At 36.1% G+C, this 26,505-nt stretch overlaps 1 protein-coding gene and 1 non-coding gene across 5 annotated transcripts in view; one reads left to right on the forward strand and one right to left on the reverse strand.

The window, feature by feature from the left end:
* SRBD1 (S1 RNA binding domain 1) overlaps positions 1-26,505 on the reverse strand; it is a 261,168-nt gene that overhangs the window by 210,798 nt on the left and 23,865 nt on the right. For all 4 annotated transcript variants that reach the window (XM_004447327.3, XM_023588117.3, XM_004447328.4 and 1 more), the window contains exons 5-9: positions 18,283-18,449; positions 14,589-14,706; positions 12,822-12,960; positions 8,619-8,715; positions 7,178-7,313 (exon numbers count right to left, since the gene is read on the reverse strand). In XM_004447327.3, coding sequence (XP_004447384.1) covers positions 7,178-7,313; positions 8,619-8,715; positions 12,822-12,960; positions 14,589-14,706; positions 18,283-18,449 — 657 coding nt within the window. The remainder of the gene's footprint in view (positions 1-7,177; positions 7,314-8,618; positions 8,716-12,821; positions 12,961-14,588; positions 14,707-18,282; positions 18,450-26,505) is intronic.
* On the forward strand, positions 13,232-13,423 carry LOC111763643 (U2 spliceosomal RNA). The gene has a single exon (XR_002796478.1). It is a non-coding gene; the product is annotated as a U2 spliceosomal RNA (small nuclear RNA).

Genomic DNA, 26,505 nt, shown 5'->3' on the forward strand with positions numbered 1-26,505 from the left:
TGTCGTTGTTTGTGGGTTTTTTTTGGGTTTTTGTTTTTTCCCTTTATTAGAGAAGTTGTGGGTTTACTGAACAGTCATGTATAAAATACAGGATTCCGATATACCTCTCCATCACTGACACCTTGCATCGGTATGGAACATTTGTTAGAACTGATGACAGCACATTTTTATAACTGTACTATTAATTGAAGTCCATGATTTAACTTAGGGGCTCACTGTTTATATAGTATACTTCCATGAATTTGTTTTTTTAATGTTTCTTCTGTTACCATATATATAATAAAACATTTCCTCTTTTAATCATATTCATACATATTCCAGTGCTATATATTGTGTTCACAATGTTGTGCTACGATCACCACCATCAATTACCAAAACATTTCCACCATTCCGAACAGGAACCCTGTACGTTGCAGGCCTTTTACTTCCCATTCCCTATCCTCATCCACCCCCTGGTAAACTATATTCCAGATTCTGACTCTATGAATTTGTTTATACTACTTATTCCAAATCAGTGAGATCATACAATATTTGTCCTATTGTTTCTGGCTTATTCTATTCAATATGATGTCTTCAAGGTACATCCATGTTGTCACAGGATTAGGGCATTATTCCTTTTTACATCTGAATAATATTTCATTGTATGTATATATCATGTTTTATTTATCCTTGTTATTTCCTGTTCTATTTTATTTTTTAATAGCAGCCATTCTAATGGTATGAAATTAGATGAAACCCATCTCATCGGTTTTTTTTTTTAAAGATTTATTTTATTTATTTTTCTCCCCTTCCCCACGTTGTCTGCTCTCTGTGTTCATTCGCTATGTGTTCTTCTGTGTCCACTTGCATTCTCTGTGGCACTGGGAATCTGTGTCTCTTTTTTTTGTGTCATCTTGCTGTGTCAGCTCTCTGTGTGTGCAATGCCACGCCTGGGCGGGTTGCATTTTTTTCGCATGGGGAGGCTCTCCTTACGGGGCACGCTCCTTGCACGTGGGGTTCCCCTACGCGGAGGACACCCCTGCATGGCACAGCACTCCTTGTGTGCAGCAGCACTGCACGTGGGCCAGCTTACCACATGGGTCAGGAGGCCCTGGGGATCAAACCCTGGACCCTCCAGATGGCAGGCAGACACTCTATTAGTTGAGCCACGTCCGCTTCCCTCATTAGTGTTTTCATACGTTTTTCTTGATGACACGCTGTAGCAGTTTGATATTATTGATGAATTCCAAAAAGAAATATTGGCTTATGTTTGTAAACTGATCTTCTCCTCTGGGCATATTAGATTATGTTAGACTCATAGGTTTACTTGATTAAGTAATTATGTAAACCTCTTGTACCAAAGGGTGGGGACTCACAGATAAAAGGCATGGCAAAGGACAGAGTTGAAGGTTCTTAATGTTGGAGTTTTGATGTTAGAGCTGGAGCCCTGGGAAGCAACGAACCCTGAACCCAGAGAAAAGCAAGCCCCAGGAAGGTAGGAACCCAGGAAGCCTGACCCCTCGCAGGCGTCGGCAACAATCTTGCTCCAACACATGAAAACAGACTGTGGTGAGGGAAGTAACTTATGCTTTATGGCCTGGTATCTGTAAGTGCCTACCCTAAATAAACATCCTTTATAAAAACCAACCAATTTCTGGTATTTTGCATCAGCATCCCTTTGGCTGACTAATACACACGCCTTTTCATGTGTTTTCTGTCCATTTGTATATCTTCTTTAGAGAGAGGTCTGCTCAAGTCTTTTGTACATTTAACCAGGTTGTCTTTCTGTTGTTAAGTTGAAGAATTTCTTTATAGATACTTGATATTAATCCTTTATCAGATATGTGGTTTCCAAATATTTTCTCCCATTGTCTAGGTTATCTTTTTACCTCCATGATAAAGACCTTTAAGGAACAAAAGTATTTTATTTTAATGAGGTCCCTTTTATCTATTTTTTCTTTTGCTACTGTGCTTTGGGTGTAAAGTCTAAGAAACCACCACCTAATACAAGGTCCTGAAGATGTTTCCCCACGTTTTCTTAGAGGAGGTTTACAGATCTGGATCTTATATTAAGGTATTTTACCAATTTTGAGTTGATTTTTTATACATGGTGTGAGGTAGGGATCCCACTCTTTTTGGAATATAGAGAAACAGTTTTCCCAACACCATTTGTTGAAGACACTAGTCTTTCCCAACTGAGTAATCTTTGCCACCCTGTCAAAAATCGTTAGCTACCAACCTGAGGGCTGATTTCTGAGCTTTCAGTTCAAGTCCATTTGTCTATAAGTCTGTTCTTCTGTCAGTACCATGGCTGTTTTGATTACTGTGGCTTTGTAATAAGTTTTAATTTCATTCTTCTTTTCCAAGATGGCTTTAGCTATTTGGGGCCCCTTACACTTCCACATAAATTTGATGATTGGCTTTTCCATTTCTGCAAAGAAGGTGGTTGGAATTTTAATTGGGATTGCACTGAATCTAAAAACTGATTTGGGCAGGATTGATATCTTTTTTTTTTTTAAGGTTGTATTTATTTTCCCCCTTTCCCCTTCCCCTTCCCCTCCTAGTCTGCTGTTATTTGCTGTCTGTGTTGTCTTCTCTTCTCATTTTCTCTCCTCTAGGATTCACCAGGATTCGATCCTGGAGACTTCTGACAGGGAGAGAGGTTCCCTATCAATTGCACCACCTCAGTTCCTGACTCTCCCCTTATCTCTCTTTTGATGTGTCACCATCTTGCTGCATGACTCACTTGTGCGGGCACTAGCTCACCACATGGGCACCCGTGTCCCTACTGGCTCACCATGCTGGCACTAGCTCACTGCGCAGGCATGCTTTCTCTTCTTTTTCACCAGGAGGCCCCAGGGATCGAACCCAGGTCCTCCCATATGGTAGGTGGAAGCTCTATCACTGGAGCCACATCCGCTTCCCAGTATTGACATCTTTTGTTTTTTTAAAGACTTATTTATTTGTGCCACCTCGGTTCCTGGTTTCTGCTGCACTTCACCTTGACTCTCCCCTTGTCTCTCCTTTGATGTGTCATTATCTTGCTGCATGACTCACTTGCACAGGGCACTGGCTCACCATGCGGGTATTCGCATACCACACGGGCACTCACGCAGGCACTGGTTTGCCATGCGGGCACGCTTTCTCTTCACCTTTTTCACCAGGAGGTCCCAGGGATCGAACCCAGGTCTTCCCACACGGTAGGCAGGAGCTCTATCAGTTGAGCCACATCTGCTTCCCACCCAGTATTGACATCTTAATGATATGTAGTATTCCAATCCATGATACGAAATATCCTCCCATTTATTTAGGTCTTCTTTAATTTCTTTTAGCATTGTTTTGTAGTTTTTTGTATACAAGTCTTTAGATTCTTAGATTTATTCTCAGTATTTAATTATTTTACTTGCCATTGTGATTAGAATTTTTTTATTGATTTCTTCTTCTGATTGTTTATTGCCTGTGTGTAAAAACATTACTGATTTTTGAGTGTTGATGTTGTACCCTGCCACTTTGCTGAATTCATTTAGCTCAAGGAGCTCTGTTGTGTATTTTTCAGGATTTTCAGTATACAAGATCATATCATCTGCACATAGGGAAAGCTTTACTTCTTCCTTTCCTATTTGCATGCCTTTTACTTCTTTTTCTTGCCTAATTGCTCTAGCAAGAACTTCCAGGACAATGCTGAGTAACAGTGGTGACAGTGGGCATCCTTGTTTTGTCTCCTGATCTTAAAAGGAAAGCTTTCAGTCTTTCAACATTCAGTAGAATGTTAGAGTGGGCTTTTCATGTATGCCCTTTATCAAGCTGAAGAAGTTTCCTTCTATTTCCAATCTTCGAAGTGTTTTCATCAAGAAAAAATGCTGATTTCTCTAATGACTGCTTCCTGGAAGGCAGTGCCATGTGGAACTAACTTCCTAACCTCAATACCCAAAGTTCCAGGAAGTGAGTATTTCAAGTCAGGTAAAATTATACACACACACACACACATACACACTGTTTTCTTCTTTGCTATCTTCAGCTCTCAAGATCCTAGCATGAAAACGTCAGTTATGGTATGTTAAAGTCTCTTACTATTAATGTAGAACCATAAATTTCTCCTTTAAAATCAGTCAGTTTTTGCTTCACATATTTTGTTGTTCTGCCGTTAGGTGCATATACATTTATAATTATTACATCTTCCTGTTGAATTAGTCCCTGTATCAGTAAGTAATGACCATCTCTGTCCCTTATAACTTTTTCACTTACAGGCTATTTTTACCAATATTAGTATGGTCAACTCAGCACTCTTGGGTAACTCTACTAATATTGGTGACATGGCATATTTTTTTTCTTCCTTTCACTATCAACCTACTTGTAGCTTTAACTTTAGGGTTAGCCTCTAGCAGACAGCATATACTTGGGCCATGCTTTTTTATCCATTCCACCAATCTCTGCCTTTTGACTATAAAGTTTAATCCGTTAATATTTAAAGTAATTAATGATAATATGTCTTTTCTTTGCCATCTTACTATTTAGCCTGTGTAAGTTGTATTTTTTTTGTCCCTCACTTCAGTTAGAGCCCACTTTTATATTTATTTGCTCTCTTGTGTTGTACCATATTGAGTGCCTTTTCATTTTTCTCTGGATATATTTTTCATCTGTTTTCCTTGTAGTTACCATAGGGTTTAAATTAAACATCCTAAATATTTAACAATTATATTTGGCTTGTTACCAACCTAATTTCAATAGCATGCACATATACTTTTCCTATAACACTCTGCCCCCTACCACCATTCTTTTGTACTCGCTACCACTTATATCTTTATACATTGTATGTCCAAAAACTTGGATTTATCCTTAACATTTATGTATCTGTATTTTACACCTGTTAAAAGTAAGAAGTGGAGTTACACACCAACAATACAAACTGGAATGTATAATTGCCCAAATGGATACCTTTCCTGCAGTTCTTTCTTTCTTTATGCTGCTTTGAGCCACTGTCTGGTGCCTTTTCATTTCAGTCTGAAAAACATCCTTTAGCATTGCTTGTAGGGCAGGTCTAATGAGGCAGATATACTACCTCAGCTTTTGTTTATCTGAGAATTTCTTAATTCACTCTCATTTTTGAAACAGAGTATTGCTGGATACAAAATTATTGACTGGCAGTTGTTTCCCTTCCACACTTTAAGTATTTCAACCCACTGCCTTCTTGCCTCAATGGTTTCTGATAGAATTTAGCATTCAATCATATCAGGATTCCCTTGCAGTTAACACATTGCTTTTCTCTTGTAGCTTTCGAAATTCTGTCCTTGTGTTCTGCATTTGCTAGTGTAATCAATATATGATGGGGTATATTTTTCTTCATATTTATCCTGTTACATGTTCTCTGAGCTCAATAAGATTAACAGCTGATTTCTCATTAGAAACCATGGAGTCTAGAAAAAAGGGGCAATGAGATAACATATTTGAAATGCTGAAAGAAAAGATTATCAACCAAGCATTCTATATCTGCCCCATCTATCCTTGCAGAGTGTACTGGGAAAAAATTTAGTGAGTATTGTTCAAACCTAAAAGTGAAACACCATGCAGGAAACTTTGTTAATCAGCAAACCAATGCCTTTCTGGTCAGCATTTTTCATATTTTAGGAGGAATGATGAGAACTAGAACAGTAGGTATATTGGGGGATATTTTGTAACAAATAAGAACAGATAGGGTACATTCTGGGGAGTATTATGTTCCTATCTGGGAAAGCTGGCCACTTTTTTGGGGGACTGACATATAGACCTTGGAACGCACTGCCCAGGGAGTATTGTGTTCCTTGCTGAGGATGCTGGCCAATTCTTCAGGAACTGATGCAGTACTTGCAAGATGGCATTCTATAGTATCAAGTTCTTTGATTATGAACTCAATGAAAAGGACAGTCCCTGGTCAGGCCAGTTGAAGTCCAACCCTGGGAGAGGGTACTCTGCACAGGTGTTACTTTCAATCAAGATTCTGATATTGGCTGCTGATTCAGGACTTCCCAGCAGTGAGCTAGATGTTGGTAAGCTTGTATGTAAGACTATTCTATTTTTCTGTCACTTTGTGACTATTCAATATTGATTTAATCTTTTGACTATGTTATTCTTGTTTATCAATCTAATTCCCAGTATACTTATTAAACTAGATAGATAGATATATAGAGATATATAGATGTATTTATAGTACATCCAATCAGGACTCTGATCAGACATGGGGCCAGGAAAGTTGGCGTGTCCCTCAGTTTGGTGAGCCTATATCTATATATATGTATATTGTAAAGGATTATGATACAGCAGTTGGACCCCAGTTTGTGGACAATCCTTTGGTTATTTCATATTCTCCCAATTATTAACAGAAGTTTAATAAAATAAATAATATATATCTGTGTATTGCTTTCTTATGCTTAAGTCATCATATCAATCTTTATACGAATATATATATCAAAGCATCAGCAAAGCATTTTATTAAGCAGAACACATAGCAAAGGAGAAATTAACACAACCTCAGATAAACAAAAAAATGATGGATTTAATCACAAGTAGATCTTCCCTACAAGAAAAGCTAAAGGGAGTCCCTCAAACTGAAGTGAAAGGACACTTGACTCAAAGCCATATGAAGAAATAAAGAACACTGGCAAATGTTGCCACATAGTAAATACAAAAGCCACTATTATTATGTTTTTTGGTTTTTAACTCCTTTTTTTCCTTTATAGGGTAAAAGCCATATTCCATAATATAGATGTAGCCTATCAGAAAAAATTTTTCAGAAAAAACATAAAAAACTGAAAAATGAAATCTGAAAACTGGGATAATACCATGACTATTAAAAAATAGATGATACAATTAACTGAGAGCTCTCACATTTTATTTTATTCTAAATCAAATTATCTCTGATTTACATTTGAGCTCAAATCCAAATATAGTGGAAAAGAGAGTTTAACAGGAAAGATCACCAGCCAGAGATTCAAAATATTTGAGTCATTATGTTGTTAGCTATACTAATAATTCTTAGTATCATTAACTTCTCTGGGTTCTAAGATCAAAATTTGTGAAAAAGGGAAATGATCATATTATAAGAATTTATATAAAGATAAAAGAAAATGGATTAATATTCTTTAAATCCTTAGTAAGTAAACTAACAGGTAAATCCAAACTATTATCATTACTACTATGATTCATTATCAGTTTCCTTATTTACCTGATGATGTTGGATGTTTCTTATGTTGCATGAAAAATTCTGGTAGAGCAGAAACTTATCAACATCTTTATCATTTACCTTCTTTGAGGATACTTTTGCAAGAGATGATTGGATACAAATGTATCTATTTTGGCACCTGTTCAGATAGACAAATGTTCAAAAAACTGTTAAATTATATGTTTTAGTGAAGAAACATCTTACTGGGAGAAAAAAATAGCAAAAAAGTTACACTAATATCAAGGGAGTTTGGGGTTGGTTTTTTTAAATGCTGCCCAACTATGAAAATAGTATTACTAATCCATTATCAGAGGACCCAACTCTTCAACTATTCATAGTAACAAAGGTCCTAATGATCTATTAATTTATCAACCCCCACAAAATGCGTACAGGAGTTCAGATACCATCTGCAGACATGCAAGAGACCAAAATTACCTACAGGAATCAGACCAATAACTCAGGTCTACATATCCTCCTGTTCTAACCAGTGAGTTAGGTAGTCAACAGCTACTTAAAAGGTAAAAAGAAGAGAAACATGAGGACATTTCAAGATAGTACCCAATAACAATTTATAAAACTTAGCCAAGTCTCAGCAGAATAATTACTTAAAAAACATATTTAAACATCTGATCAATTCTCCAGCTTTCCCTCATTCCTGCTAGGGTCACTAAGAAAATAAAAAAAGTTCTCCCCCTTGCATTCATAAAAGCCCTGACAAATATCAGTAGTCACCTAGTTCATCTCCATCTTTCCTCTCCTCTGCACGGCCCACACAGCTAGAGATGGACAGAGAGGAAGAACAGAAACATGTCTTCTCTTATTCACAGAAGAGAAAGAGTACACAAAGAGGGTTTTAAATTAAGGTTTGTTTATTTTTTATGATGTATAAAATCCACAAGCCATAGTAGGGTCTAGGTCAAAGAATTTCAATCTCTTACAAACTAATACAGTGATACCATGGATAAGATGTTCTTGCCCATCAGCTAAAATTCATCTTGAAGGCAGCATTTTTATTCATACCTACTATTACATATTCTCAAGTCAATCCAATTGAAGGTAAACAACAGAAATGAAGTATTATAAAATTAAGTATATACATCATATGTTTAAAAACTAATGCCACCCACTCTAAATGAATATGAATTACTGCCTAGTGCATACTGTCTGATGCAGTGATTTTTAAACTGGGTTCATCAGAACTCTCCCCTGAAGAACCTCAGCTAAGGAGGGCGAGTAGGCAGACACCAAGGCTCCCTGCCCAGAATTCAATTAAAGCAACTTTCCTTTTATCTGTTTTATATAGTAGAGTTCTGTTGTTTGAACAAAGAGTTCTGCTACTAAAAAAGGAGTCTGAAAAGAAATGATTTTAATGAACACTAGTGTTAGCACTAACCTTAACAGCATGATTCCACAAAGCAGAAAACTCTATAAAAGAGTTACTCACAATTTCCGAATGAAGTCAAGCGTGTCTTTGTCTTTAGCAATCATGTCTGCCAAAATATGCTGCACTCCTGTTTCAATATCCTGGAGGGCTGAAAGCCCTTTAGAAGAAGGGTAATAGGGAAAACAAAAACAAAACCTGTAAGATTAGTTTTAAAGTCTATAATTAAATCACAATAAATTTATTCCAGTCAAAATAAAACCTTAAATTGACAAACTTAAGACAGAAGGGGATCAAAGCAGTGACTAGCTTCCTTCTGCATCAAAAATGAATCTCTAAAAGCAGTAATACAGACCCTTTACATAATATATATCCTAGTGGTGAAAATGGCAGCTCTGGAGCAAGCTGCCTGGTCTAATCCTGGTTCCTCCACTTACCAACTGTGTGACTCTGGGCAAGTTACTTGATTTCTCTGTGTCTCAGTAATAGTACTTCCTTCATGTAGTGGTTGCAAAGATTAAACAAGTTATGGGAAATATGTGTTAATAACTCATATGGATATACCATTTCGTTCCACTTACAAAATCTCTTCTTCACAATCAATTTTATTAATATCCCTACTTTGGCTTATGATGCATTTATTTACATTTTTTATTAATCATTTTAATTTCTCAAGTCTTGTAAGCAATCACTTCCTGCACAAAACAAGAGCCACCATATGCTTGGTCATCTTCAGAGTTGAATAATGTGTCACTTGGTGCATTTAGTTTTCTCTAAGTGTTTCTGGTTTGCTAATTTACAGCAGAAAATCTTAAAATCATAGCCCATATGATATCAACTTACACCATAAAAGCATTTACGTTTTTTCTTTTGTTTCTTTAATCTTTATTGTCCTTGGTAGTTTTTGTATTAACACCTCAATTATGAAAACACTGAGTATCATATTTTGCCCTGGGGAGTTTTAATGAGTAATAGATGCAAAAGCCAAAAAGAACAAAATAATGTAAATTATTAGAGAGTAATTTATAAAGAGAAAAGGCCTTTTCGGGTTGTATTATAATAACTGAGGTAAAGTGCTGAAATAACTGTATTCAATTTTAAAGAAATTTAAAGAAAGAAATTTGGTCACTGAAATTCACAGTAATTCTGTTTACATTTTAAGAGAATTTCCCTCTGAGGAAATTTTCAAGAACAAACCACCTTTGAGACGCACAAGTTTGTATATGTAAATCACCTAGAATAGTTGGGGCACAGAGTATCTCTCATTAAAGTTTCAAAAAAATTAATGCTGGGAGGTATTTTGATCTACCTTTAGAGCAGTGGTTCTCAGTGGAAGTAGAAATTGTCATAATCATTTGGGAAGTTCCTTCAAATTACATCCCCCCTCCCTCTCAGTCTAACCAGGAAGAAAAGGATTGGAAAGGGAAGAATCCTGTGTGTATGAAAAAGCTCCTTTCCCTGATAAAAAAGAATTTATCTTTTGGGCTTAATATAGCCAAAAATAACAGGAGTTCCAAATGTTTAGCGCCTCAGTGGAAATAGGAGGAAATAAGGTCCACAGAACCAGAAAATTGTTTCCTTTACTTTGTAGTAAAATCTCTCCAGCTATGGAATCTCTAAACCTCCTCAGCTGTAACCAAAACTGAAGAGCCAACATTTCTTTTCACTTTATCTACACTAAGGCTAGCTCTCATAAAAAAAAAAATCCCAGGGCTTAGGATTGAACCCGGGACCTTGTATGTGGGAAGCTGGTGCTCAACCACTGAGCTACATCATCTCCCCTGAGTTGATTTTTTTCATTTGTTTGTTTGGTTTTTTTTTTAGGAGGTACTAGGGATGGAACCTGGGATCTCGCATATGGGAAACAGGCGTTCCCCAAGGCTACCTCTTCATACACACAACAGAACAATCAGCTAGTCCTCCTGGTATACAATATAGGGATATTGTGGATATCCTAGGACATAGTCCATTTGTGGCACAATATAACATTTGATTCAGATCAAATTCTTGTTGGTAAGCAAGAAGTGTCTTCTCCTGGGGGGAAAAAAACCCAGAAATATCTGTTTTTTTCCTTTGAGGAATAATAAAAATGCTGCTTCTTTAGAAAAATAGTAATAGAATTAAGGGTGTTTATGTATATGTGTGCAGTATAAAGAATGAGGAGGCAGAGAGAAGGGAAAAACATTCCAAGCAAACTTTAGAAAGCAGTACTTTGCTAGTTTGGAATTATGATTCTTCTACCTTTGTGATTAGGGTGAAGTACAGAGGGAGTGAGGCAAAGAGACAGACCTGATATATCTGCTAGTATGCTAAAACTGTGCTGGCTTATCCCCATTATAAGTATCACCATGTGTCCATCATCATGTATTCCAGGAGCAGCACCACAGACGACAATCAAAAGAGATTTGGTTATCAAAAATCCACCCAGGGAAGCGGCTGTGGCTCAACGATTGGGCTCCTGTCTACCATATAGGAGGCGCTGGGACTGGGTTCACATCTCAGGGCCTCCTTGTGAAGGCAAGCTGGCCAGTGCCCGCAGAGAGCTGATGGCCCACACTTGCGGAGAGCTGACAGCCCGTGCCTGTAGAGAGTTGACAGCCCGCGCCCGCGGAGAGGTGGCGCAGCAAGATGACGCATCAAAGGGAAACAAGCAGACACAGAAGAACATGCAGTGAATGAACACAGAAAACAGACAGCAAGCAAGCCGCAAGGGGGTTAATAAATAAATAAATAATAAATAAATCTTTTAAAAAAAAAAACCTACCCAGTAGGAACTCAGTGAGTATGGGAACTAAGGAGACCTTTGTACCAAAGGGGCTGGAAGACTGAAGCAAAAGAAAGGAAGAGAGCCATAAGGAGAAAACCAAAAATAAAAACAGTCAATAAACCTTTGGGCATCTAACACTCTGAAAGCTCTGCCATTCCATTCTAATAAAAATGCCTGGCTGCTTGGCTTCCTAGTTTCAGCTACTATTAAAATATTAAATGTTACAACAATTTGAAACCTAACTATAAATGTATATAAAAAAATAAACAAATTTGAATTTTACTCATTCCAACCCATTTCTAACTCAAATAATCTTATTTAGCTTTTTCTTTTCATTACTGCCCTTTATTCCAACCCACCTCTAATTCAAATAATCCTATGTGGCATTTTGTTTTCATTACTACTCTTATCAAAACATATCAAGATATGTGTATTGGTGTATGAACAGATATTTTTGTTTTTACAGACATATTCAACTTTATAAGTCACAAATTCACCTTTGCTGAATTAGTTAAAACAAAAACATGTTAAGGAATGTTATGATTCTCTACAGTTTGACACAAACTGTGGATTTTGTTATCAGAGAGTGCCCCCTACAGATATTTAAGCTTTCCAGCTTAAAGAATCAACAGAAGGCCAGAAGAAAGTAGAACAAGAGTAGGGAACAGAATCAGAGTATCAACCTCCCTATTCAATCCTAAAAGAGAACTTCTGAAAAAAGCCAATCTTACCCAGCAGGCTCTCAATCTAGGGCTCTGTTTTGACAATAAAACCAGTGCATCTTGACATATGTCAGTTGCCACTTTCCTTGGATTTTCTTAAAAATCTTCCTCCCCTACCCTGCCCAGGTACACACCCAAGGACAGGAAGATACACTTGGAAGTAAACTTTCGAAAAAGACAAAACTCTTTACTACTGGAGAGTAGAAATGTGAGAGTAAATTCATGCACGTGAGAATTGTTGGAATACTTTTTAAAAAATAAATACAACTTTTATATTTAAATTTTTAGAAACAGAATAAAATCAAAGACACAGAAAACCTTAAAAATCTTGCAATATGAAGGGATTTCTTTGAAAAAAGCAATTATCTTAAAAGATTAACTCATTAACTATAGTAATATTAAGACCTATTTATCTAGAAACAGCATAAAGAAAATGAAAAACCAAGTTATGAACTGGGAGAAGACATTTGTAACACACATAAATGGCAAGGTATATCTAAAATATTCTTATAAATTAATAAGAAAAAGGAAACAACTCAAAAGAAAAATGGGCAAAAGACCAGAACAGGTACTCTCTCAGAGGAATGAATAGCTAAGCAGTAAGTAGATCGGAATTTGTTTTATTAGCTTTACTTATTCCTTATCAGCTATAACTTTCTTTTGTAAAGTTATTACTTAATGAAAACAATTTTTTAACACAACTTTTCAAGGTAAAAAAAAAAAAAAAAGGAGAGAGAGAGAATGAAACAGAATGATTTCTATAAGACAAGTCCATACCTTTCACATTGGGTCTAATATAAGAAAGCAGATTGAGCGTCCCTGGATTCTCAAGCAGTGTCCTGGCTGCTACTTCTAATCCCAACTGTTTTGCTCTCTGGGCTTTGGTGCCTTTGCTCCCAGTTTTATATGGGGCTGACTAGAAAGAAAAGTTCAGAAAACATACTACATGATGCCATTTTGAAAAGTTAAAGTAAGAATACAAAATTAAAGGACAAAATTTAGTTGAGAATGCTAAAGACACCCTTTTCTCAACTCTTTTCTCTTCCTTCAGAGATGAATTAACACGAACCAGATAATAAATGCTTACTGTATGAAGATAGTTGTTCCTTATCTTATTCTTTATACTTTTCTATATACTTAAAATCAGTTATTTGTTTGGTTTCACTCATCTTAGAAAGTCACTGCCCATCACTTATTGGCGCTTTGGCTGAGATCAAATATCGTATCTGTTCTTATCAGTTTAATATGTTACGTCCTCTACCTGAGAACAATATATTACATGGATTTTTGGAGCAGGGACATAGAATAGGAGCTTGCTCCATCCACTCCACACATTATTGATCAGGTATTGCAGTACCTCTAGGAACAGTGCAAAAAAAAAAAAAAAAAAAGTCATTGCCTAAGGGTCAGCTCCTCTCCTCACCTTAACCAAGCCCCTCTAAAACTTCAGTTGTCAATACTCAATACCTCTACTTCTTGATTTCACATTAACTCCTCAATCACTTGTCACCTGGCTTCTATTCCACACTTTGGTGAAAATGGTATCACAAAGATCTGCAATGATTCCCTAATTAGCAATACAGTTATCCCTTCCACATAGTGACTCTTCCCATCGAGGTTTCATTATATCGCAGGTTGGCATAAGAAATTAAACGGGAATTTTTGTGGAAGCCACAGACAACAGGCAATGGTTAGCAGATAACAAATAAAAAGTTTAGAAACTCAGAAATGCATAAAATGTATAGTATTGTATAATATCAACATATTTTATCTTTTAATACCATAAACATACCCAAATTTTAAAATTTTAAAATAAGGTACTGTAAACACCCCATAAAAGGAAAATTAAAAATTCAGACTACTCTAGTACAAAGAGAAGGCCGAAACATTTTATGTGGATTTTCCAGATTGTGATGTGGAAAGGATAACTGGTTACATTTTTCAGTCCTTATCTTACCAAACCACTCTGCCGTACTTAATTATTTAATTATTGATCATCATCTCCCCCTAAAACTTTCTTCCCTTGTCTTCCATGGTACCATCATCTCTTGACTTTCTTCAGCCTTCTCTGCCCACTCTTTCTATGTCTTCTTGGTTTCTCCCTTCTTCCACCAACACTTCAAAAATTTGTGCTTCCCAATGTTCTATCCTTATATGCTTACCCCACAAACTCTCCTTAAGTGAGTTTTTCCATTCATCACATTGTTTTAAATTCCAGCTCCATGCAGAAGATGTCTATATCTAGGTCACCAGCTCAGCCCTCGCCCTTAAGTTTCAAACTTGTATAACCCACTCCCCTTCTTCTCCACTTAACAGAAAATTCCTTAAGCACAAGAGCTATACATTATTCATCTCTGTAAACCTAAGTGCTTGGCACAAAAAAAGGCATTCAATAGATATTTAAATGAATAGTAAATATTTCGTTGAATTAAATAATGATGGCTATTGACTTTAGCTTTTTATTTCCAGGTCTTCTTTATATATAAAAAGATCCAAATCATAATGCATTCAGATATTAAGTTAAAAGATAAAAAGGGTTCTTACCACATGTTCTAGTTCTTCAAAAGTTTTGCAATTCAGCAAGGCTTTTAACAAGCACTCAGACATCTTTCCCTCCTTCTTAATTTTTTGGATTGTACTATGAACCTTCTTAGCAACAGCCCTGAAAATAAAAACTTTGTAATATGCAAGACCTATATGCCAAAACTTTTCTTCTTCAGCTATCTTAAACTGACAGAAAAATTGTAGGTAAAGTAAAAGGAATGTTTTTTTCTCTCTTAAGTGTTTGAGAGTAAGTTACGGTCAATCCCAAATACTGCCATGTGCATTTCCTATAAACAAGGAAATAGGAAATTCTCCTATAATAAAATCATCAAAATGAGGAAATTAATAATGATATATAATTACCATCTAATCCATAGATCTCATTCAAGTTTGCCAGTTGTATCATTAATGTCCTTTATAGTGGATACAGTTCAGAATTGTGGGCTACATGTAGTTGTTATACATCTATAGTCTCCTTCAAGCTGAAAGAGTATTTCAGTCTCTCCTTGATTTTCAAGGCCTTGTACTTTTGAAGGTTGCAGGCCAGTATTTAGAATAATGTCCCAGTTTGGATTTGTCTAATGTATCCTCACAATTAGATTAAGATTAAGCATCTTTGACAATAACATCATAAAAGTGATGCTGTATTCTCACAGTATCTTATTGGGTAGCAAATGATTTTGATTTATCCCCTTCCGAATCAACTTTGATCATTTGATATAGATAGTATCTGCCTAGCTACTCCACTACACAGGTATTCTTTTTACAGTTCATTATTATCACTTATTTTAATGCTCAAATTATTCCAGATTTGGCCAGAAGTAATCCCTTCAAGCCAGCTTCTGGGTCCTTTCAACATTCCCCATCATTCTTTGAGCACTTCATTATTCTCTGGCACAAAATATTTCAGACTTACCTGTTACTTTCTCTGCTCCAGTCCTGAAATCAGAAGAACAGAACTAAGAAACCAAGGTGCTAGATGTATTCATTGCTCAGGGGTATCACCCAGCACCTATTATTTGACTTCTAAATACCATTCTCCACTAAAAAGAACCAGGATTCTATGGAGAAAAGCTGATTCCAGGAATTAATTTACAAAGGATCAATTTGTAAGTAGGGGAAAGGGCAGGGGAAAGGCACAGCAGTTCTACCATTTTACAGTGGTTTTTCACTGGCTTTATAATCCTATTGTTATATTTAAAGTCTCTCATCCTATTTTATTGCCTGCTTCTGTTTACAGGATATGCCTAATAATGGTATTGCTAAAATGATGGGCAAAAGTTAGAGATGATAATGTGAATTACTGAAAATGACTAAGGGAAAAGAAAACTAAATCTACCGATGAAAAAGAACTAAAGACAGAAGATTATAACCCAAAGAGGAAAAATATGCAGTCCTTAGATTACAACTTGTGCTGTAACTTTTAGAGTCCTGGTAGTAAAAGACTGTTTGAGGTGACTGAAGCCTATGTCCTAATTCACTTACATGTAAGGATAAAGAGGCACCTTTGGAGAAAATACAGGAAACTTTTCTTACTATCCAGAATCATATTCTGTAATAATTCATTGTTTTTAACAGTGATCCATAGTAACAAATATATTTTATCTTATAATTCAGTATATACACATATATATAATTCAAACAAAGTTTCATGAAATAATAGTTATCTTTACTCCATAAACTGCACTCTGGTATTTTCTATTCTTTATTTCTTTTTTTTTTTTAAGTGGTAAGGATCCACTAAATTGGATTCACTACTCATTAACAAACAGCGATCAACAGTATAAAAACAATGCTCTAATTAAAGAAAATACTGAGCTTGAGAAAAAATCAAAACCATATCTCAGTACTAAAAAGAAATCTCATTATGACATAAAAGGAGCTTCTAAAGTCCTAGTCAATGATCCCACTTAACTTCAAGGAATATCCCTACACTAATATTCAATGCATTCCTCTCTTAGTAGATACACAGGGAATGGAACACTTTGGTTGAAGAAGTCTTTTTTAGAGAAAACAATAATAAAAATCTGCACATAGAGCTTTAATTTGTCTACCATACAACAAAGAGTTAAAATACCTTTAATTTTTTTATGCAAACTATTCTATTTGTGCCACTTTTCCCCATTTCAGGTCTCAAAACCCTTAGACTTGCTTCAATACTCTACACTCAACTGAACAGAAAGCTTACTTCAGTATTTGTACCTCTTTGCCTTCCAGAGGTGGCCTGTCAATGGTTTCATTTTACCCAGACATTTTTTACATAAAACCCCAGACTACCAGCTTCTTTTCAGAAATAGGAAGATATGGCAAACTGGATAGATAATCCCAACATCAATAATCTGCTGGAATTGAGTAGAGGCTGTCCCACTTACACAGGATTTGGGCTCTCCAGTTTGTATCTCTTGTTGCTTGATCATACTACCCCTGCCCAAGAGGATTTGCATGTCGGATCACTTGATTAGCTAGCCACTTAAATTTCTGGATTGGTTGACTGATTCTGCCTCTCACTGAAATATAACTTTATACATAGGGGCATTGTAATAATCTTATCATTAAAATGAACTTCAATTAAAGTTAGTGAGGCACCAAGTTCCCCCAAAAGCATAGGATGATTTTTAGACTTGTAAAAATAACTCTTAGTACTTGGAGTATGGTTAATGGTAGGATTATATCTCAATTTAATCAGACCTTTGTTGGAGCCCTGAAGAACATACACATAGTGTCTGTCATGTAGGAAGCATATAATAAGTATGTGAATGATGAAGAGGGCTTTAAGAGACCCTACTGAATAATACGGTTAGTTTTATAACCTCTTCAGTCTTAAATGCACATTTCTGAGTTATTACAGTAAGTCCAGTGGCATAATTTTTAAAAGACTAGAGAACACAAGGGTTCTTTCCATTTTAGAAACATACAAAACTTACAATTTCCTAATAATTAAATTACAGCCCTTAAAAAGAATGGAAAAAAGAAAAAAAATGCATATATACATACACACACATTTACTACCAAATTCTATAGTGTCAGGAACTCTCCATTTAAGGACTTTATGGTATTAAGAGGACAGTTTTATACATGCTGTTGAATATTTAGACTAAAATGTACTTTTCTGAGTGTCCTACTGGCAGTCCTAATTTTGTCTTTATATAAAATAATTTTTATGAGGAAAGATGACAGTAAAACTCTAAGGCTCACACTTTTACTACATTTCATATTTGTGATAAAAGGCCAAGTTATGCATAAGCACACCAGCAGAGGGATTCCATACCACAAAATAAGTAAAATAGAGCTAACTTGCTCTACCCAAAGAGGACTGCATCCAGATTATAAAAATTCAAGGATGGGAACAGATGTGGCTCAAGCGACTGAACATCTGTTTCCTACATGGAAGATCCTGGGTTTGATTCCCAGTACTTCCTAAAAACAAAACAAAACAAAACAAAAAAACAACAAGCAAACAAATGAAAAAGCCAATTCTGGGGAACCAATATGGCTCAGTGGTTGAGCACTGGCTTCCTACATATGAGGTCCTGGGTTAATCCCCAGTTCCAGTAGCTCAAAAAATAAAAATAAAAATTCAAGGAAACAAAACATTTTAACTGTCAAAATAAGCTGTCATTCACTTATTCACTGCATTCCTATAAACTTTTCCCCTTTACACTACCTCATCCCTTCCCCTTCCCAGGTTTCTTACCGCAGCTCCTCTAGAGTTTGTCGAACTTCTCTCAAGGAATCAGCATCAAGGTTATTAATGAGCTCTTTTCGATAACGTATAATGAAGGGAATTGTATTGTCATCATTAAAGAGACGAATGATGTTGGCACAAACCCAAAGTTCAATATTAGTTCTCTCAGATAAAACCTGAAAATTAAAGATAGTTATTTAAAGTCCTGAAAATTAAGCATCTATATTATTCTATATGGCTTAAAATATAACATCAAATAAGGTTCTCCAGTCATTTAGAAGCTCCTGTTGGAGTTATAAAAAGAAAACTATGTAAAATATATATGTATTGACAATTATAATAGTCAAATAGCCATGTCATTAATTAAATAAAATCCAGTCAGATCATCCTGTATCATTCAAATTCTACAGGTCTCACTGAGATACCCACTTATCATTCTGAGGTAACTCAGAGTATTGGCACAAGTGCAAGGCAAATCCACCTGCAATCATTGCTAGTGAGAAGATATATTAGAACTACCTTTGATGAAGAGCAATTTGGCAATATTTATCAAAATTTACACAGCATAAATGCTTTTTTCTTAACTATCTAAACTCTTTAATGCAGCAATTCCACTCCCAATACCTAATATTATGTACTGAAATTATTTTTGTAATTTTTTTTGAAGAACTGTTTCCAGCATAGGAAACAAACCTAAGTCTAACAAACAGCCTAAGTCTACCAATGCAGAACTGATAAATAAATTATGATATGTAGTAGAATACCATGAAATCATTTAAGAATATGAGGTACCTCTGTATGAACTGTTATTAAAAGATTCACAAGAACTTGCAACATTGTTTATGTCTGGGAAAGGTAATTGGATGACTGAGGGACAAAGTAAAAACCCTTCTGTATTTTTAGAATTTGCATTATGCACATATACTTCATATTTAAAATGATTAATTGTTAAAAAAAGAAATGTCTATAAGTCACAGCAAAATATACATGGACTAAGAGAGCTTTTGGTCAACCAAGATAGTGTCATAAGATGCTCCATGATGCTGTCCCCCATAAAAACTACAACCAACAAAAATTGGCAAAGCCATCTTCCTCAAATTCTGGAAAACAAAGAGTTGCAGTAACTGAGCAAGGGTAAATTAAGAAAATGCAGTTTTTAAAACAATAGGAAACACACATGGCACCCTTGCTGATCCCTTCTGCACCACCTTCCGAGCATGATGTGGAGCTCCCCTGTACTCCCAAGTAGTTCTTTGCTCATGTTCTGGAGGGAGCAGAGCAACCCACATATGCATGCTGGGGTGCTGTATGATGGTGTCAGTTAATCAGGCAGCAGATTGAAAGACTGAACCCCTGAACCAGGACACTCATCTCTGGCTCATACTCCCAGAACTTGCCCTGCAGGCAAAAGCAGCTTTACAGACAGCTAAAGCAGAATAGGATTACCTGCATTAAGGAATATAATAGAACATGGGGGCCAGGGGGGAGTTCTATTTCATAGAGAATAGAAGGGGCATTCCAATTCCTATAAACAGGGGAATTCCTAAAGCCACAAGAAAGCACAAACCCAGGATAACATGCAGGTTTAGAGAAGATGGAATGGACCCTGCACTTCACTTTCACCTCAGACTGAACTTCTTAATAGAAAGATTGAACTCTGAAGGATAGCACCAGCTAAGACAGAGCCAATTTGCAAAATGAGTGAAAGATATTTTTTGAGTTGGTTTGTTTATTTTTGTCAGCTCTGGGCACACAAGGAAAACTCTATCATTTCTCTAACGATACAACCTAAAGGAATAGAAAAATCAGGGACTATATCCCAGAGTTAACAAATTAAAATATAAAAATACACATCAAGACATCAGGAAAACAGTGAATGAACAACATGAGATTCTCAACAAAGAGAAAAAAATATTTGAAAAGGGGAAGAAGGAATATTCCAAGAAATAATGGTAGAAAACTTCCCAAATTTAATGAAAAACATGAAGATACACATTCTAGAATCCTAATGAACCCCAAACTATAAAAATTCAAAGATAGCCATGCCTAGACACAGAGTAGTCAAATTGTCAAATGTCAAATATTTAACATGCTGAAAGAAAACAATGTCAACCAAGAATTTTATATCCAATGAGACTGTCAAAAATGACAGTAAGATATTCCCAGAATATCTCAGCCTACATGTAGGATCATGTGTTAAAACTGCTTTTTGAACATGAATAAAAGGGGGAAATGGCAAAGACGAATGAGCTTATATGGCTAAGAGGCTTCAAAAAAGAGTTGGGAGGTCATCAGAGGGGTTGCGCTTATACACGCCTCAGCAGGACCCCAAAGTAGATACAACCCTAGGTACTGGTTCTCCTGAAGGCTATGGAGACCCACAGGGTATATGATCATGGCAGATGGATTTGGAGTTCTGTGCCATGTCTGAGGGCCCTACTTTGGAATTTGTGCTCCTGAGTGTAATGGAGCTAGACTCAGATGTGACCTTTCTACACATGTCTCTTCTGTCACTTTTACTGAACCCATAGTTGGTGCTAAGGATGGTGTATACTCAGGGAACTTGAATCTCTGGACTGTCCATGTGCCAGCTGGGCCCTGAGCCTCAGCAGAGTTGCAACTCCTACTCTCTGGTTCATTGGACTTACCCAGGTCAGCTAACAGGGAGGTGATGATGGTCAACCACCACACCAGGGAACCTAGAATGCCTACAACTGCAAGCAGAACTGCATCCATCATCCATGTGGAATCTAAGCCCCCCTCTTAATCTAGAGGTGAAGTGGACATCACCAACCCAGGGTTCACAGAATGGAGGAATAAAGTACGGATTAGAGTGGACTTACTGATATTCTACTATTAAAATACTGTGACTAGTAATAGAAGAAATTGTAGCAATGAGGTGGAGAAAGTGGCCACAGAAATTGCTGAGGACAGGGAGAGGGAAGAAGAGTTGTGATGTGGGGGCATTTTTGGGACTGAGTTGTTCTAAATGATATTGCAGGGTCAGATGCTGGACTTTATATATCCTGCTATAACCCACCGAATGGACTGGGGGAAGAGTGTGAAGTACAGAGTAAACCATGTGGTGCAGCAGTGTTCCAAAATATATTCACTGAGTGTGATGAGTGTGTCACAATGATGGGGGAGGTTTTTGGTGTGGGAGAAGTGGGGTGGGGGGTATACGGGAAGCTTTTATGTTTTTTAAGTAACATTTTTTGAGATGTGTATATTTTCAAAAAAATACAATTTACAAAAATGATGGGGGTTGGGGGTGGGGAGTAGGTTATATGGGAACCTCATGTTTTTCCATATAACATTCTTTGTGATCTATTAACTTTAATTTTAAAAATTATTAAAAAAAAGGCTGAGGGAGTTCATCTAGGCAGGCCCTACAAGTATTGCTAAAGGAAATTCTTCTAATTGCAAGGAAAGGACACTATACAGTGGAATGAAGCAGCATAAAAAAATAAAGGTCTAAATAATGGTAATCATATAAGTAATTATACACGCCATTATTACTGTATTATATGTTTTGGTATTAACTCCTTTTTTTACCTCTTACAGGTTCTAAAATGCAAATGCATAAAGTAATGATATATCTGTATATCTGGATATATAATGTATAAAGATATCATTTGCACCATGTATAACAAAAAGATGGGGGCAGAGAGGGGTGTAGGAACACTGTACATGCTATTGAAGTTAAGTTGTTATCAAATCAAACATGACTGTTATAGTAGGATGTTAAATTTAAGCCCCATGGTAACCCCCCCAAAAAATGTGAAAAATATATGCAGAAGGAAATGAGAAGTGACTCAAAATGGTACAAGACCAAAAAATCAAATAAATATGAAAATGGACATTAATGGAAGACTTGAGGATCAAAAAAGATATAAGACTTACAAAGACCAAATAGCATAATGGCAGAAGAAAGTCCTGCATTATCAGTAGTTACTTAAAATATAAATGGGTTAAATACCCCGGTCAAAAGGCAGAGGTTGGCAGAATAGATAAAAAAAAAAAACATGACTCATCTATATGCTATTTACAAGAGACTCATCTCAAATGTAAAGACTCAAGTAGGTTGAAAGCACAAGGATAGAAAAAAATATACTATGACGATAGTAACAAAAATTAAGTGGGGTAGCTATATTAACATCGGATAAAATGGTTCTTAAGTCAAAAACTGTTACGAAAGACAAAAAAGGTCACTACATACTGATAAAGTGATCACTTCAAGAAGATATAACAATTATAGATATGAACCTAACAGCAAAGTGTCAAAATATGTGAAGCAAATAATAAGATATTTGAAGGAAGAAATAGATGGTTCAACATGAATAGTAAAAGACTTCAAAACACCACTTTCAATAATGAATGGAACATCTGGACAGAAGATCAATAAAGAAATACAAGACTTGAATGATACTATCAACCAACTAGACCTAACAGACATATATAGAACATGGCACCCATCAACAGCAGAATGCACATTCTTTTCTAATGTACATGGATCATTCTCCAGGACAGACCAGATATTATGTCACAAAACAAGTCTCAATAAATTTAGGAATATTAAAATCATAGTATATTTCTTCTCTGACCACAATGGAAAGAAGCTAGAGGGGAAGTACTGGAAAGCTCACAAATATGTGGAAATTAAACAAAACACTCTTAAACAACCAATGGGTCAAAGAAAGAAAAATCACAAGGGAAATAATGAAGTATCTTGAGGTGAATGAAAACAAAAAACACAATATTCCAAAACTTACGGGATGTCACAAAGGCAGTGCTGAGAAAGATATTTATAGATCTTAGTTAAAAAAAGAAGATATCCAATCAAAGACTTATCTCACAACTAGAGGAGCTTGAAAAAGAAGAGCAAACTAAACCCAAAGTGAGCAGAAAAAAGGAAATGATTGGAGTGGTGATAAATGACAGAGAATTAAAAAAACAAGAAGGTCAACCACCACACCAGGGAGCCAAGAGTGCCTCCAACTGAAAGCAGGAGAATTGCATCCAGCATCCATGTGGAATCTAAGCCCCCTCTTGATATAGATGTAGAGTGGACACAACCATTACAGGGTCCAAAGGATGGAGGAATAGAATAGTATGGATTAGAGTAGACTTACTGATATTCTATTCATGAACTATTATGATTTGTAATCGAAGAAAATGTGGCACTGATGTGGAGAAAGTGGCCATGGTGGCTGGTGGGGGTAGGGAGTGGAAAGAAGAGATGTGATGTGGGGGCGATTTCGGGACTTGGAGTTATCCTGGGTGGTGCTGCAGGGACAGTTACCGGACATTGTATGTCCTCCCATGGCCCACTGGGTGGACTGTGAGAGAGTGTGGGCTATGGTGTGGACCACTGACCATGAGGTGCAGCGGTGCTCAGAGATGTATTCACCAAGTGTGATGAATGTCTCATGATGATGGAGGAGGTTGTTGTTGTGGGGGGAGGAGTGGGGTTGGGGGGTGGGGGGTATATGGGGACCTCATTTTTTTTAATGTAACATTAAAATATAAATAAAGACAAAAAAAATATGGTATGTGAATACATCTCAATAAAACTGCTTAAAAATAAATAAATGTGCAAAAATAACCAGAAATGGAATTTTTGTACAGCAGGGGAAGAAAGAGAGATTGAGAGGTGAGAAATTTTCTTGTTTGTTTGTCTGCTTTTTTGTTTATTATTATTGAAATAATGAAAATGCTCTAATAATGATGGAAGTGATGAATGCACAACTATGTGACTATACCAAATACCACTGATTGTACATTTTGGATGAATTGTAGGCTTTATTAATATGTATCAATAAAATTGATTTGTTCAAGGAAAAAAAAAAATGAAGAGATGCTCAGTGAAAACAAAACAAGAGAAACGAAACCAAAAGACAATTCTTTGAAAAGATCAATAAAATCAGCAAACCTTTAGAAAGTGCTGGACATTGCTATTGACCCCACAGAAATAAAAAGCATTTTAAGAGGATACTGAACAGCTGTATGTCAACAAATTAGATAACCTAAATGAAATGGAAAAATTCCTAGAAATCCAAGTTACCAACACTGGCTAAAGAAGAAACAGAAGATCTCAACAGACAAATAATGAATAAAGACATTGGATCTGAAATTATAAACCTCCAAACAAAGAAAAGCTTAGGACCAGATATCTTCGCTGACGAATTTTACCAAACATTCCAAGAAGAATTAACCCTAATCCTACTCAAAAACTTCCAAACACTGAAGAGGAGGGAACACTTCCTAACTCCTTCAACAAGGCCAACATGGCACTAATACCAAAGCCAGAATAAAAGATAATACAAGGACAGAAAATTACAGACCAATATCCCTTATGAATATAAATGCAAAAATCCCCCACCAAAAACTACCAACCCAAATCTAACAGGATATTAAAAGAAGTATACACCATGATCTAGAGGAATTTATTCCAGTTATGCAAGGGTAGTTCAACATAAAAAATCAATTAATATAATATATCACATTAATTTTAAGAAGGAAACAAACCACATGATCATCTCAATTGACAAAGAAAAAGCATTTGATGAAATCCAATACCTCTTCTTGATAAAAAAACACTTAGAAACCAAGAATGGAAGGAAAATTCCTCAACATGATAAAGGGCATATACTGACAATCCACAGCTAACATCATACTCAATGGTGAAATTCTGAAAGCTTTCCCTCTAAAATCAAAAGACAAGAACGCCCATTATCACCACAGTTATTCAACACTGTATTGGAAGTTCTAGCCAGAACAATTAGACAATAAAAAGAAATAAAAGGCATCTGAATTGGAAAGGAGGACCCAAAACTTCCCTTATTTGCAGATGACAAGGTACAATATGTAGAAAATCCTGAAAAATCCACAAGAAAGCTACTAGAGCTAATAAATGGATTAGAAAAGTAGTGGGGTACAAGATCAACAAAAATTAGTAGTGTTTCTCTACACCAACAATTCTACAGAGTTTGAACTCTATCCATACTTTAACCTATACTGAATGTGAAACCACTCAATGGTTGATCTGCTCATTGTGTGGCTTCAGCTCTTGAGTCAACTCTCCTGTAAACAGTCAAATTTTCAGAGACAATGAAATCTGTGGACTAGAGCAATAGTTCAAAAACTGTGGTCCCCACACCAATAGCATAGGCACCATCTGAGAACTTGTTAGAAATGTAAGTTCTTAGGATACAACCTATGTCCACTGAAACAGAAATTCTGGGTGTGGGGCTCAGCAAACTGTATTTTAACAAGTCTTCCCATACATCTGATGCAAGTTAAAGTTTGGGAAACAGTGGTTTAGAGAAGTTTCCCAAACTTAAGTGGAATCAACCACAAGTAAGGTTAGCCAATTCTGATGCCACAGGACTAGAGAGAAGCCTTAGAGCCTGCATTTCTAACCAGTTCCCACAAGATGCCAAGACTGCTTTCTGTGAACCACCTTTGGGTAGCTAGAGTTTAGAAGAAAGGATAAGGGAATCTAGTAAAAAGCAATGGGTTCCAAAATTATCTCAACCAGTTACTAGTAGTGTGACTTTGGGCAAGTCAATGCACTTCTCTAACACTTAGTTTCCTTCATTATTAAAATAAATAATCCCCAGCCCAGAAGTTCACAGTATCTTCATAAGACTCAAAATAAATGACATAAATGAAGCGCATTCCAATAGTGCTATGACAAATTGATTATGAGCAAGGAATGTGGGATCACATTACAAGGCTGTACTCTAGTTCTATCACTTACCAGCTGTGCTACTTAAGGCAAGACTTTCAATCTCTCTAAATCTCAAATCCCTTAGATGTAAAATGTAAATAGTAATAAAAAATCATTAACAACAATAAAATTAATATTTGGTGGGAGAATTAAATGAAGAGACCACGTATGGTATGGACTAAACACAGGACCCTGTTAAATGAATGCTTAGATATCACTACTATCTTTACAAGTAGTATTAGAATTTCATGACTCCTTAAAATTTAAATACCATCTAATGGTTATCTGGACAAAGGAAAGAAAAGATCTGTTGCTCCCAAGTTGTTTTCCAATATGATATCAAGGAATGCACTCAGGTAAAATGGTTTCTCAAAATTTAAGTAACTGTTTCAGGTCTTTTCTAAACCCTGAGTACTGTATTTAACATATGTTTTTTGCATTCCTCATTTATCTTCACAGCAACCGTATCAAGTAGGAAATATTATTTTCTCCATTTTACA

Source organism: Dasypus novemcinctus, chromosome 17 (genome assembly GCF_030445035.2).
Source record: "Dasypus novemcinctus isolate mDasNov1 chromosome 17, mDasNov1.1.hap2, whole genome shotgun sequence".
Classification (NCBI taxonomy): Eukaryota; Metazoa; Chordata; class Mammalia; order Cingulata; family Dasypodidae; genus Dasypus; species Dasypus novemcinctus.